This window comes from Apiotrichum porosum (genome assembly GCF_003942205.1).
Source record: "Apiotrichum porosum strain DSM 27194 chromosome Unknown scaffold_14, whole genome shotgun sequence".
In the NCBI taxonomy this organism is placed as follows: Eukaryota; Fungi; Basidiomycota; class Tremellomycetes; order Trichosporonales; family Trichosporonaceae; genus Apiotrichum; species Apiotrichum porosum.
Genome location: NW_021167121.1, coordinates 419649 through 433495, shown reverse-complemented (window position 1 = coordinate 433495; position 13847 = coordinate 419649). Strand labels below are relative to the sequence as shown.

The 13847-nt window shown below is 57.9% G+C and overlaps 8 protein-coding genes across 8 annotated transcripts; 1 reads left to right on the top strand and 7 right to left on the bottom strand.

The window, feature by feature from the left end:
• Positions 1–190: 190 nt before the first annotated feature.
• Positions 191–825, bottom strand: EHS24_002942 (uncharacterized protein; the record flags this gene model as incomplete). Its single annotated transcript, XM_028618656.1, has 2 exons — positions 191–525; positions 573–825. The coding sequence occupies 2 exons, from the start codon at positions 823–825 to the stop codon at positions 191–193; spliced, it is 588 nt and encodes a 195-aa protein (XP_028473023.1).
• A 497-nt stretch (positions 826–1322) lies between these two features.
• Positions 1323–2168, top strand: EHS24_002941 (uncharacterized protein; the record flags this gene model as incomplete). The annotated part of the gene is made up of 1 exon (XM_028618655.1): positions 1323–2168. The coding sequence occupies one exon, from the start codon at positions 1323–1325 to the stop codon at positions 2166–2168; it is 846 nt and encodes a 281-aa protein (XP_028473022.1).
• Positions 2169–2639: 471 nt separating this feature from the next.
• EHS24_002940 (uncharacterized protein) lies at positions 2640–3429 on the bottom strand (the record flags this gene model as incomplete). The annotated part of the gene is made up of 3 exons (XM_028618654.1): positions 2640–2662; positions 2766–2840; positions 2889–3429. The coding sequence occupies 3 exons, from the start codon at positions 3427–3429 to the stop codon at positions 2640–2642; spliced, it is 639 nt and encodes a 212-aa protein (XP_028473021.1).
• A 206-nt stretch (positions 3430–3635) lies between these two features.
• On the bottom strand, positions 3636–5135 carry EHS24_002939 (uncharacterized protein; the record flags this gene model as incomplete). The annotated part of the gene is made up of 6 exons (XM_028618653.1): positions 3636–3665; positions 3710–3830; positions 3870–3955; positions 3994–4478; positions 4524–4612; positions 4675–5135. The coding sequence occupies 6 exons, from the start codon at positions 5133–5135 to the stop codon at positions 3636–3638; spliced, it is 1272 nt and encodes a 423-aa protein (XP_028473020.1).
• Positions 5136–6022: 887 nt separating this feature from the next.
• EHS24_002938 (uncharacterized protein) lies at positions 6023–6481 on the bottom strand (the record flags this gene model as incomplete). The annotated part of the gene is made up of 1 exon (XM_028618652.1): positions 6023–6481. The coding sequence occupies one exon, from the start codon at positions 6479–6481 to the stop codon at positions 6023–6025; it is 459 nt and encodes a 152-aa protein (XP_028473019.1).
• A 351-nt stretch (positions 6482–6832) lies between these two features.
• EHS24_002937 (uncharacterized protein) lies at positions 6833–10056 on the bottom strand (the record flags this gene model as incomplete). The annotated part of the gene is made up of 9 exons (XM_028618651.1): positions 6833–7005; positions 7066–7167; positions 7253–7521; positions 8105–8610; positions 8648–8896; positions 8941–8947; positions 8990–9123; positions 9162–9401; positions 9715–10056. 9 exons carry the CDS (start codon positions 10054–10056, stop codon positions 6833–6835), a joined length of 2022 nt encoding a protein of 673 aa, XP_028473018.1.
• A 374-nt stretch (positions 10057–10430) lies between these two features.
• On the bottom strand, positions 10431–10766 carry EHS24_002936 (uncharacterized protein; the record flags this gene model as incomplete). The annotated part of the gene is made up of 1 exon (XM_028618650.1): positions 10431–10766. The coding sequence occupies one exon, from the start codon at positions 10764–10766 to the stop codon at positions 10431–10433; it is 336 nt and encodes a 111-aa protein (XP_028473017.1).
• Positions 10767–11631: 865 nt separating this feature from the next.
• RAB11A (Ras- protein Rab-11A) lies at positions 11632–12677 on the bottom strand (the record flags this gene model as incomplete). The annotated part of the gene is made up of 4 exons (XM_028618649.1): positions 11632–11765; positions 11812–12120; positions 12428–12550; positions 12656–12677. The coding sequence occupies 4 exons, from the start codon at positions 12675–12677 to the stop codon at positions 11632–11634; spliced, it is 588 nt and encodes a 195-aa protein (XP_028473016.1).
• Between the last annotated feature and the right edge of the window lie 1170 nt (positions 12678–13847).

The following is a 13847-nucleotide window of genomic DNA, read 5'->3' as shown; positions in this document are numbered from 1 at the left end:
GACGCTATGGGATCAATCTGCCATGATGTTACTGTCACCAGTCACTGTCCACGGGGGCCAAACGCCCATGTTCTGCCCGCCCGCCCGCCGCATTACCGATCGAGTTCCATGTGACACATTGCATTCCGGTCACCACTTGGTATGGCGACACGTCAGTTGATGGCCCACCCCCGGTTGCCCTATGGAGGAGTTAGCCACTACGGAGTCTCTTGGTAGCACGCTCCACATCTCTCTCCTTCTCGAGCGCCGTAATACGATCCTTCAATTGCTGGTTTTCTGACACGAGACGGGCATTCGTCGCACGGTAGTCGCTGGAATCGGTTTTCCCAACGAAGGAGTTGAAGCGGTCGGTGAGATGGTCCAACTCCTTGCGCATCTTGATAAGATCGACATAAATTTGCTTATTCGTGGGTTGTTCCATGGTGAGGTCTGACTGCGTGTCCGAGTCGGCGGGATCGCCAGAGAATTCCTTGTTCGACGCGTCGGTGCATGCGCGGTCCTCTTCATATTCGAGCCTCACACGTGCTGTTGAGCAGTCAGCTTCTGAGTTTCTGCGGACTTCGCCTGCGTACCCCACCGCACTCTGTCCATTCGTTTAAGTAGTTTCCACAGTCCCACTATCGCTTCCGCTGCACCATCCATGATGCCAGTACTGTGCAAATACTTGTAGAGGCTGGACACCGCAGCAAAATGTGGTGTCTGGACAGGTAAAGGAATGCCACCATACGTGTTGTCGAGCTCCTGCAACGTTCGAATGGCTGGGCAGTTGGGATCTGTTAAGTCGAGAAGGGCACGGTCGATAGGTACAATAGGTAAGGTAGGCATTGGGAAGCACTTAGGAAGAGTATGGGTGAAAGGTGCCAGTGGCTATGTGTGAGAACCTGGACCGTTCGTCATGAGCCTATCGTTAAGACGAGCGTGCGACACGACACGACACGGCACAACAACGGCTGCGCCCGGATTCTCGACATCATCCGTCACACAGAAGGGGCTGCTAACTAGTAAATCGACGACAAACAGCCCTACCACGTCACTATCGGCCTACGTTGTCCCCCCACCGTCAGCCACTCAAGAACTGCACAACTGCAGGGCCATGCAGCGAAGACAGTGGCCCAAACCGCTCGCGTTGTTTGGACTTCCAGTGGTCATGTTTGTGCACGTGTCGGGCGTATTAGAGGTTCCATTAGAAAATTGCTCCGACAGCGTTACATGGTTCACGTAATGGCTACGTATTTGTGCCTGGGTGCAAACTCTGGGTCTCTCCTGTTTTACCATCACACACTTCACCTTCAACACGTTCAAACACCGGCCCGCCCTTCCGCATGCGCAGCAAGGTCCTCATCGTGGACTCTGGCATCTCTGGCTTTGTTCTCTCCATCACTCTCGCCGACATCGGCGCCGAGGTCGCGATTCATGAGCGACTGCGGGCCCCCGAACGCCACAATCACCGCCGCCCGTGGGTCATGTTTGACCGTTCGGCCATGGACATACTTCGATCCGTAGACCTCGCTGAACCGGTTGAGTTTGTCAGTGAGGAGATCAAATCTAGGCCAGAGAGCAATGTCGAGAGTGGAGGGATTGGTTTGGAGGTGATTCCCAACCCGGCACGACCACGACGGGTAGTGGAAGACTCTCTTCTCCGCGCCTTTGCCTACGAAGCGTGCCGCCGGGGAGCGACAGTTGTACCCGTGCGCAGCCTCCCCGTCATGAGCCGCCCAGAGAACCACAATACTCGAACATACTTCCCCACTCGCACCTGGGATGGCGGGAGACCCGATCTCGACAACGAGTTGAAGGAGGCCAAGACCATCGGCGACGGTCGTGTCGAGGTGACCTGGGCGAACGGTACCACGTCAACGGCCGACGTTCTCATCGCAGGCGAATCGGTCATGGCACGAGAACACACCTCGACGTTCTGGCGCAGACGCTCTGTCAAGCCTGTACCATGGTACAACGATAAGAACATGCTCATCTTTGGCGACAGCTCCATGGGACAGTTGATGCCTGTCAAGGATGCCATCCGACTGGGCCATTGCATGCGCGACTTCGTTTCAGTGTCTCGCGCCCTTGCCAAGTTTCGACGGGGATATCAACCAACGGAGCCACATACATTCGATCCCAACGCGACCACCACATCTTTCTGGACTGCCCACAGCCACTTATCATAATCATAATAATCACACGCTACCGTAATCGCACATGTAACATGCCGTTTGTCTTATGTTGACTGTCCCGTGCGGACCTGGGCGACGGAGTGGAGCCATCCCGCGCCGGGACAGTAGGGGTTCACGAGCTTGCTCGGGTGGGTGTGTACACTTGCGTGTGCGCTTCTTGCTGTCGTATGCAACCACAGCAAGACGTCAGCAGTCTACAGTCTATCCGTGTTCCATGTGTCCACATGTGTTTGGGCCATGACCATTGCCTGTTTACATCCGATGGGTTTGCACAGTGCGTACCAGTCCGCCAAACCTAAACGGCCAACATGACGTCACAACAACAACATTCGGTTCCATACGGCTGACCAGGATGTGCAAACAGGCCATCTTCATTTATACATTGCTCATGGACCGCATAAATACACGAGTGACGTTTATTATTCGTTTGGTCGCTCACCGCCACCACTAGTTCACAGTAAGCGGTCAATGGTATCCCGTAGTCTTCCCTGTGGGCAAACGTCAGCGTTTGACTGAAGTTCCGGCAGGTACCAAAAATGATACTGTGGGCAAACGTCAGCGTTTGACTCAAGTTCAGGCCGGTATACATACTGGGGCGCGACGATGATCCCGAAGCTACGTGACGATTGGCTACTGTGGGCTCCGGAGAGGGCGAGGACCGCCTGTCTTGAGACGTCAGTGGCGCTGTGTGTAGTGACAAATAGGTCCACTCACGGTAGCTGCCGTTGTTCAGCTGCACCTCAAGGGATTGCATGTGCGTTTTGATCTCTTGAACGTTGTCGGATATGTTCTTGGAGTCGTTGGCAGACTTAGCGAGGTCGTCAATTGATTTCTGGAAAGTGTTGACATTCTCAGAAAGCTCCTGCTGTGTCTTTCCAAACTTCCCCACTAGCCTTTCAAGGTCCTCGATGTCGTCGGAGGTACGAAGGTAGTTCCTCAGCTGGGCTGGCTTGATGGTCGGAGTCGCACCGCCCTTCGGGTTGTCTTTGGTGAGCAGGATTTCTGTCATAACCTCAATGCGCTTACTCTGGGACTCGCGGTACAGGCGAGAACGGAAGTCCTTCGCCAAGTCCTCCAAGGTCGCATTCTTGGAATCGATAATAGTGTTCACGACTTCGGCACAGAGGGCGAAGTGATCCGGCAGAACAGGAATCGGGATACCCCCAAAGGTTGCATGGAACAGTGGGATTTCGGGGTAGATCTTGATAACAGTGGGGTGGAACACGATCTCCATTGGGATTTCGATGACTGCCATGGTGCTGAAGGAAGGTGAGCTCCTCCTGATCTCCCAATGTATTACGGTTAATGGGTTGCCGTAGAAGATGTGACGAGTTGATGGTGCCGGGTATCCGCTCGGCCCAATCCGGGTTGTACTCTGGAGGCATGAACTCTACCCGCTCGACAGTCCCCCCATCTCGTTCTCGCTCATATCGCACCCGTTCCACATGTGTGTGGAGGGGGCTATTGGGTGCGTTCGGACGTGTTGTCATACTGAAAAAGGTGAGCAACGGACGACTGCCCAGCTTGAAACGTACGCTGGTGAAGTATTCTTCGAGATTTGCGTGGTGAGGTGCTGGCTTCTCCAAATCGTAGGGAGTATACACTGCAGCGTCTCCACTCTCGTCTATGACAAACGTGCCAGAGTCATTTTTGTGGCTGGGAGACAATTAACATGTTAGCCAATGGACGGCTCACCGTTTCTGCTGACGATGTCGGATCAGGCGTTTGCCCACGAAGTACGCCAGGAGGGCGCCCAGAATGACACCAACGACCCCACCAACCTGTTCGTCAGTCATCCTGTCGGTATATTGGTACTCACGACTGCTCCTGCGATAGTACCGGGACTGGTTACGGATTTGCTACTTTCTTGGGGGTTGCTCTCATTGTTTCCGGTGCTGTCTGGATTGCTCTGGTTGGTGGTGTTGGTCGTGTTGTAAGTAGCGTTCCAGAAAGTGACGCTGTGCAAGCCAATTTCGGACAGATCGTACTCGTTAGAACTGTTACCGACAATGGTAACATTGTAGTCCGTTGCTGGGTCGAGGGCCGCGACATAGATCACGGCGTCGCGGGCAACCCACTGGTGGTACGTTTCATACCACTTGACGCCGGTGTTGTTAACGTTGTTGTAGGCATCAGGAGCCGGGGGCGATAACTTGACTTTGGCATTGTACTGTGTGGGTCCCATGGTACCGTTGATCATGATTAGAGACGTGTTGGCTGGGACCAAAAACGAAGTTTGCGGCGTGGTGCTGGCAATACTCGCGTTACCGACGAGGTGCTCATAAGGGATAGGCTGCTGTCCGCCTGTACTGTTAGGTCGCTGCACCCTTTGATTCTGCGTTTACGTACCACCACCACCGATCTGGTGCACCACGGTCCAGTTACCTCGGGATGTGAAAAAGGAATTCTGCGCTCCGTTCTGGACCCAGTACTCGACGCTGGAGCTCATGTTTTCAAACGTCAGGCAGTACGTCAGTGGAGTCCTTTGTAACAAACTTACGCATCGGTCTGGATACCTAGTGCCAGAGTGACAGCCTTAAATGTCGATGTGCCTCCCTTGTTGCGAAAGGTCACCGCGTAAGGTTGAACGTTCAGGCCGCCGACGCCCGCCAATTCACCATTGCTGGGCCGATCCAACGCTTGCAGCTCTTGGTTGAGAGTGAGGCTGAATGGCTGCCGAAAAGGGTGGTAACCATCCTCCCACAGGTCGTTGGTCTCGGAATCCACGTCACCGTGGAACCACACCCCACTTCCGTACATCGACAGCATGATGGAGGCGCTGACACCCGACACCGTTGTGCTAGCGTTGACAGTGGTAGTTGTTTGTGATGGGCCCTCACCTGCCATCCCTGCCACATAGCTGCTCCACGGGGAACCGGCAAACGTAGTATTCCATCGTGGTGTAACGGACATGTCCATCGTCGAGTAGCGCGACGGGTTGATGTTATAGAACGGGTGCATGTCGGTGAAGGTGAGGTTAAACACGCGGGTTGGTAGCATTCCCAGCGCTGGAACCGCCACCCACGTGACAAGCAGTGCAATGAACACCATCTGGTTGTGGGAATGCCGAGTCCGTGGCCAGTGGCCAGTGACAATGTTCAATGACAGACAAGTCGAAGTAGGACGTTGGTGAAATGGGTGCTCGTTCTTGTGGAGCTCAGTGAGGTGTGCTGTGAACACGTTGAAGTCAGTCTCGGCAGCGCAGCACATAGCCCTCGTGTCCAGGACGAAACATTGCCAAGGCGTGGTGGGCAACGTTGGGCATGTGGGTTTAGGTTGACACGGTCGCTGAGCCCTTGTCTGCGAGAGGGGACGATGGCTGTGACTCGAGCAGGTGTGTGCCTGTCGAGTGCACCTTGAGACTGCCGCCGAGGCAAAGTCTTTCTGCTGTTCCTTCCGTGGATCCGTGGACGGCACTGGAGTCTCAGCGCACCGCACCGAACCATATCAGAGGACTCTAGCAGCAACACCAGGGGCTCGGAGGCAGTATGTATGCTTATGGGCGTTTGTCTCTGGGTGACGCTCGGGTGTCATAAAGGCGGTGTTGAAACACGGCACAACGCAAAGAGACCTGGCGAGAACAACTGAGTGCGTCATGAGTGATGGGTGACGTTATCCCGAGAGATCGTAACCAACGGCCTGGGCGACCGAATCGTCGGTTGTCCATTGCCCAGAGACAGCCGGGTGACACTGTAAGAGGGGGTCCAGGACGCCACGCCTGGCACTCCTCCTCTGTGTGTTGTGCACATCCTGACGTTGCGGTCTGCAGAGAAATGGAAGCTTTGACCCTCTGGTCGTCGGCTGTATGTGCATCTCGGCAATTCCTACTCCACATTCCAGCCGGTCCTTCAGCCTTGGAGGGCGGCCAGCTCGGCCAAGTCATCGTTGATGGCTGCCTCGTTCTTCTCCAGTGCCCTGATAACCGCCTCCACAGCCTCGCGGTTGGTCTCGAGCGCAGCGTCAATGCTCGCGATGGCGTCCCTCTTGGCCCTGGCCGACGCCTCGAATCCCGACGTCATGGTGGAGGGAAGACGCCTGAACTGCTCGCCTTGCAGGCGGTTGAGCTTGATCACGACCTTGGCGCGGTTGGCCTCCATGCCGCGGTGCATGTCTTGGAGGAACGCCTGTTCGGCTTTGAGGAACGTGCGGGCGGCTTGGCGCTTGGTGAGCCGGGCGTCGATGCAGTCCAGTTCGGCCAGGACGACGGGGACGAGCTGCGCTGCGAGCTGCGCAACGAGAGTGTCGGGAGGGGAGGTGTCGAGGATGGCCATGAGCTCCTTGATTGTGTGGCGGCGCGGAGGGTCCATGGCTGGGAGTCGAGAGGGTGCGGGTGGCGAGTGCTGTGTGGTGGTGCGATCACGGATTATATGAGGTGGCGTGGGGCCCTTCATCGTCATCCAAGCCGTCCAAATCGGTCTTCTGGATGCGCCCTTCGTACACAAGTGGAGTCCAACTAGCTCCACCGTCTCCCAAACGGGGAAGAGCGGGGTCAAGGACACTGCTCAACATGGCGTTTAGCAATCAGGCTTGTGCGTCCATCAGTCCACCCACAGGTTCATGTCATGTTGTCAGTCACCGCCGCGGATCTCATCGTCAACGCAACCCCAGCACAATCTCACATACAGGGTCCATACGCTCTACAGTCCATTCAGTGGGGTTCACTCCGTGTCCGACTCGGTAGCCACCCAACTCTCGGCATCGCTGTCCACCCTCGGGGGCGGCCTACGTCCAACCCCAAGCCCTACGCCAGCAGCGAACGCGGCCTCGAGAACAGCGAGGCGCGCCGAGAGAGCCTCGACCTGGCCCTCGAGGGAACTTGGGCCCGCCTTGCCTGCACCCGTTGTGTCAGTAACTGCCTATCTCTCGCAAAGGCCCGCATGAGACGACGCACGTTCGATCTTGTGGACGTTGCGCTGGAGGCCGTACACGTCGCCGCTGAGGCGGTCTACTTGCGCTGCGAGGTCGCTTGGCGGGACGATGCCCTTTGGTTGAACTGTACGTCAGCCACGGGTCGTAGTCAACAGTTACAGCACGTGCTAAGCTAGCCCATACCTCCGCACACAGCGCTCGGTACTCACTCTTCGTCTCATTGTACAACCTGCTCACCAAATCCGTCGCCAGTTGGTGGTTCTGCGGCGCGGAAGTGTCCGCCCAAATCTCCCTGGCAAACTTGACACAGAGAGCAAAGTGCTCCGGGTCCACAGGCAGGGGGATGCCGCCGTGAGCTGCGTGAACGGTCAGGATGGAAGGGTGCTTGATAGCCGCCTCGGACACGAGAATGTCGAATGGAATCGACACGACGGTGGGTGTCGGCTTCATGCTGGACGCAGTTGGCGTGGGCGGCGAGCTGATTGCGGTGGGCATCGTCACTTTGTTGCGAGATGCGAGGATAGACGTGCCAAACAAGGTAAGAATGGCGGTGGGAAGACCACGTCGCGGGCGGGGGGGAGTGGCGAAAACACTTGCGGTGGGTGGCGCGGGGTCGGGCAATTTATCAATGGGCAAGATTGTGTGGGGCATGACGAGGGATGATAACATGGGAACCGGTCGATAACGCGGCGCACCGCACCACCATCGTCTTGCGGTTTGCCCCACAGTTCCTGCAGCCTTGGCAGCCGGCGGCTGCTATCGCGCCAGAGATCAGAGAGCGTCAGAAAATCAGGATCAGAGATCAGCATGGAGCCCAACAGCACCGCCCGTGTGGGTGACCGCCGGCTGCGGCGGAAAATTCAGTCAACCCCGCGCCATCCCCACCCCGTGCCCACGTTGAATGATGTGCTATCGCGTCAGCATCTCGGATCCAAGTTTTGTTGGATACGCCCAGGTACTCACTGAATAGTGACATGTGGATGCTATGCGAATGGTATAGTCTAGTACATACATCGTGTTTCTGCACACGTGGAACATGTGGACAAGATCAGCTCACTCACGTGGTGGCGGCCAGCTCGGGCGCCACCGCGTCGTCGTGGAAAGATAGAGTCTGGATCGCGGCAGTGAGGTCATCGTCGTGGGGATCCTCCGGCGTCGTCGGCGCAGAAGCGTTGGCGCTAGCGGCGTTCTCCCTCTCCTTGCGCCTACGCCGCGCCGCGGCCCGCTTAGCGGAGGTTGTGGGGTACTTGGGAAGCATCTGGGCCGGGAAGCCAGTAGGGACGACCTTTGGCGGTGAGGCCGGCATGGGTGATGGCGTGGATGCTGGCTCGCTCGTGGGGTCCGACGAAGCGGGGTTCTGGGTTCCTGCCGGCTGACCCGCGGCCGGGCTCATCTTGGGTATATCCTCCTCGCGCTCCACCATTGGCGCGTCCCACAGAACCTCGCCTGGCTTGCCCATCCATGCCCACACCTTGGCATTGTTGCGGTGAGGGAGGTGTGCGTTGGGCTCGATCAAGACGTTGCGGTTGGCAACCTCGATAAGGATACGCGCCATGTTTGTCGCGTCCTGGTCGGTTAGCGTACAGCATTAAACCGGTACTCACGTCGATTCCAGAGTGCTGCCTTCCAGAGAAGGTACCCAGGCCCAGTGCTTGCAACTGGCCGGTAATGTTGAGGTAGACACTCTGCCCCGCCACCTCCTTGACATATTGCCTCTTCTTGCCTGTCGTGATGCGGAGGCTGCCAGAGTCGCTATCGCTGAGGACTGTGCTGACGGCACGCTTGAGGTTGAGGTAGGGTCCGAGGAGGTAGGTTGGGTAACGCGGAGGCGAGAGAGGGGTGATGTGAAGTTGCTTGGGGATCTGATGTCAGTTGCCAAGAGCCAGTTGAAGCTCACAAAGTCTCTGCTCGAGTTAGTTGACGTGTCAAACAATTGAACAACTCACCTCAAGTCCCAGGGGCCATCAGTGACCCAAATCGCGTCCTTTAGCCTGTCGCCATCACGCAAACCCCAAGAGTCCAGCCATTCTTCGAGCTCGTCAATGACCTCCGGGAAGGTCGGCGCGGCATCAACAGTGCTCTGAGCGGGTCAGCAGTGGCGTGATGCTAGTAACCCACCTGCTGAATACCCGTCAACCCGACGCAAAACTCGCTCAACCTTGGACGCCAAGTGGGCTTGACGTAAGAGTGAAATGTGTCAATGATGGTGAGACGACGGGTACGGCGGGGGTAATACGAGCCCAAGGTGGAAGGCGAGGAAGCTGTCATGGCAGACGAGGTCGTGGGCGAGTCCGGGATGGCCGGTTGCTCATCTTCCTCGTCATCCTCAACCCATTGAAGGAGGACGACCGGGAATTCCTGCAGGTCAGCGGGGTTCCAGAGCAATGAGGGGATGGAAAGAGAGATGGAGGAAGTCGGCCACGCCAGTACGGCCCAGCTTGCTCGCAGGAGGTCGCAGTCCAGCTGGGCTCGCCGTGGCGTACTGCTGGTATGTAGCTGGCCGGACAAACTGCCCAGGAGAGTCACCCCTCTGCTAGCATGTGTGTCATTTCCACAACCCTACGACTTGGGTTGGCAGCTGCGAGTCTCGAGACAAACAGCTGTCTTCTTGGTCGTCCCTTGCCTTTTCCGACAGCTCCAACCCGCTCTCTTCTTATCTCGAACAACTCACAATGATCTCGTTGGGATAATCAAAGTTGGTCGCCGCCTCGCAAGAACCCTCGACGTCAAAACAGAGGTACGAGATGTACGGCTGCCTCGGGGGCCGGGGGCGAGCATTGCGTTCGGCGGCCAGCGCAGTCGCTCGCGCGGCTTCTTCTTCGTCCTTGAGGCGGGTGAAATGCTTGAGGAGGCGGCTGGTGAGGGTGGTTAGTTTGAGGGTCGAGAGCTTGTGGACGAAGGCCCGCGGGGATGGAAGCGCCAGGCGGGAGCTAGAGGAGGGCTTGGAAGAGAAGGTGGAGAGGGCGGGGAAGGGGGAGGGAGAGACGTTGATAGGGGCCGGGTGGACGGTCATGGTGTCGCGAGAGTTGAGACGCAAGAGATGTGGTTGAATGATGAAGGAAGGTGGGAAGGGAAGATGAAGAGGGAAGGCGGCGAGGATATAGAGGGAAGGCAAAGTGGCAACGACGCGCCAGTGCGAGCCAGCCCGCCCAACGGCCACCGTTCGTTCCCACTCTCACACCCCAAACCAACAAAGTGGTAGCAAGCCTAAGCGTGTGGGTCATGAGAACCGCACAGAAACTTGAAGCCGCACACCTATGCCTTCACGGCATGTGTGGTGCAAAGCTCTGGTCGCCAGCACAATCTACATGACCACGCTGACGACCTGGCCCGCTTTCCTCCCAACGACCACCGCCCACAGCCGACAGACAGTCAACACGGCGAAACTCACTTATACAGTGTATCCTTTTTCCCGGTCGCGTCAAGCTTCAATGCCTCACACTGGGTCTTCAATTCCGATACCTTGGCCTTCTTACTAGGCCGCTGCACCGAGGCCGCTGCCAATGCCGCCGCTTCCGCAAGGGCCTTGGTTTCGAGGACGTATGCGTTGGCGCGTTCGATTTCCGTCATGGCCCACGCTGGCAGCGAGGGAGGCTGGGCGGAGGCGAGAGAGCTGGGCGCCGGCGCCTGTGGCAGCACCTGTGGAAGTGTTCGTTGTGCCGCCTCGGAATCGTGGCCATGTCCGTTGGTCTGGGTGTACGGCCTGTCCGTGCTGTCGTTCATTGTTGACGATTTCGAGTGGAAAAAGGGTGGAGAGTGGGGAGGAAACGCTCGTTCCGGGGTTTCCGTGTCCGGTTGTTTGCAGTGTGTCAAGAAGGGCGTCGTGTCCGTGTGATAGTGTCACGCCCCGCGATAGACTATCACACGAGGGGGCAGCGGTGTAGCCAAAGAAGAGAGAGGGAGAGAAGCAAACGACAAGAAAAGGGTGTGGTGTGGAGGTCGTCGAAACGGCGTCGCCGACTGGAAAAGAACCGATGACGACAGAGCCCGACTCGGCGCCGGAAGAAAACCGACCGATCACTTGAGGCTCTGCTTCAGTCTTGCGACCACGCGTCCCTCGCCGCCTCTCGACGCGTCGGTACGTGCACTCGACTGTAAGGCTGAGGGCCCATGGGTTGCTTGTTATGGAAAGAGGGTGAGATGCACGGCTTTCGGTCTCGGGTCTCGGTCAATCCTCCTCGCTGTATAGTTTCCTCCTCCCCATCGCACTTCTTCCTCCCCCCTCCTTCTGTCAACGGCCCACAGGCACGCCTGTATGTGTAAAGAGTACATTCGCCAGCTGTAAGGAACCACACCGCACGCCCGATTCTCATCGTCTGTCGCCTCACTCTCTCGACACATCTCTCCAGTCTCTAGGGCACAAGAATCTCTCAATAAACCGGCTGCCGCCGCCCACCTCTTTAACAGGGCGGGCATGGCGGCGCAAGGTTCAGCGGCGCATGAACCACCGTGTCGTTGTTCTCTCCGCCATTACAGGGTTGTGGTTGGTGTGTGTGATCATGAAACTCGCCCCCCTCGCCTCGCCTCGCCTCGCCGCCTGTCGCTAGTATCTGCTATCGTGAATGTCCGGGGTATGGGGACACACACTTTAGCAGCACTTGCCGCCCTGCTTGGCGCCGCCGTCGTCGGCCGTGGGGGTGACGAGGATGGTCTCGCCGCCCGAGGGCTTGATGACGTCGCCTGACGACTCGAGCGATTTCGAGGACACGATGCGGTAAATGTCTGGAACAATGTCAGCTCAGTCGGCGGCCGACTCCGATGAGCTCACCGGTGAGGATGTTCTGGAACGCAGACTCGACGTTGCTGGCGTCCAATGCCGAGGTCTCAATGAACGAAAGGCCCTGCTCGGTCGAGAAGGCCTTGGCCTCGTCGGTCGAGACAGCACGGAGGTGCTTAAGATCGGACTTGTTGCCGACGAGCATGATCACAATGTTCTGGTCCGCGTGGTCGCGCAGCTCCTTGAGCCAGCGGGTCACGTTCTCGTAGGTCGAGTGCTTGGCAATGTCGTACACGAGGAGAGCACCGACGGCGCCGCGGTAGTAGGCAGAGGTGATTGCGCGGTAGCGCTCCTGGCCAGCTGGAGAAGATTAGCGGGAATCCGGATGGGGTAGCGACAAGAGATGCGGAGCACAGTGAAGGGATGGGCTGAAGGACAGCGGCGGCGGACTGGCGCACCCAGGCAAACAGCTTGGTTGTCCTCAAAACACGAGTGACAGCTGTTAAGCGACGCCGCATGCACAGCAACAGGCAAACAGGATGGCTGTCTGTCCCCAGTCAAGGACGCGCGGGGGAACGCACCGCCGAGCGCGCAGCCAGCATCCCCGCAACTTCCCACACCAATCACACCATCACACAGGTCTCTCGCCGGGAATAAAAGGACGCACCAGTGTCCCAGATCTGCGCCTTGACAGTCTTGCCGTCGACGTTAATGCTGCGGGTAGCAAACTCGACACCAATGGTCGACTTGGACTCGAGGTTGAACTCGTTGCGAGTGAAACGCGAGAGAACTGGAGAATGTCAGCTCCATGAATTCTCTCTGTCAATGTCCGCGAAGGCGGGGTTGGTGGGTGCTTGGCGGCGGCGGCGGCAAGGTGAGATGGAGCGAGGAGCACGAACGCGCACCGCGCCGCGCATTGAGTAAACAGCGGCTGACGGCACATTTGCGCGCGCTTCACGCTCTCCAAACGTCGAGGCTAAAGCCTGACAACCCCCACGCGTAGCGTCGAATCATACGCCGCCGCCTTTGGTGCGATCCCAACAACCAACAACCAAGGGAGAGACTCACGGTTACTGTAGACATGCGAAAGATGGACGAAAGAGACGTGTCAGTATGCCAGTGTGTTGGTTCCCCCATCGCCCCCCCTGCACTGTATCGCGAGGGCCAAGCACTGGTGTCTACTCACGACTTGCCGACGCCCGAGTCGCCGATGAGCACAACCTGCCATTGTCAGCTTGCCTTGTCTTTGGGATTTGTGCACGACCACGCGTCTCGCCGTTTTCAGCTGCGCGTGACGGGGCTCTTGGCCGCCCCAGGGGACCCACATACCTTGAAGAGGTAGTCGTAGTTGGATCCCTCGGCCATGATGAAGGACTAGGTGGGTGGGGGGGATGGTGTTGGTGGGTGAGGTGGTGGAGATGGTGGTGTGGAGGGAAAGGGAACGACAAAGGTAATAGTGTTCGTGGATTGGAGTGATGCGTGGAAGCGGAGGAAGGGAAGGAGGGAAGGGGGGGTGTGGGCGGGGGGGGGGGGGCAATGGGATTCGGGAGTGCCGGGGGTGAAACGGTGGCGCGGGGTGGCGGAGCCAGAGGTGTGTATTGAAAGCGTTATGTGGGTGATAGTAAGACCTTGTAAAGTGTACTAGGGGGCACTAGGGCCTGGGATAAGGACTGCTGGTTATATATACGTGGAGGGGGGGGTGCACAAGGTTGGCGAGGGCACACAATTGTGTGTTTGAACGAGGGACGATGCATATGGTGGCCACCCCCCCCGGTTGCAATGTGTGCTGACGCTGGGTGGCACACACCAGGGGGGTGGGGAGGGGAGATTGGAGCCAGGGTGTATGTGCGCACATCTCACTGTACCACTGTGGCTCACACGCGCCAGCCAGCTGCCGGCCAGCTATAGCACAGCCAGGGAGACATGGCACCACCTTTACGCGCGCAGCCTGTGGGACCTGGGCCCGGCGCGTCCACACATTACCCCCGCGGCAATGGCCACCTGGCTCACTGGCTGGCAACGGCGTTTTGGCGTTGTGGCACCTGGCAACCAACGCACACTCTGGGCATTCGACTCACAACCAGGCC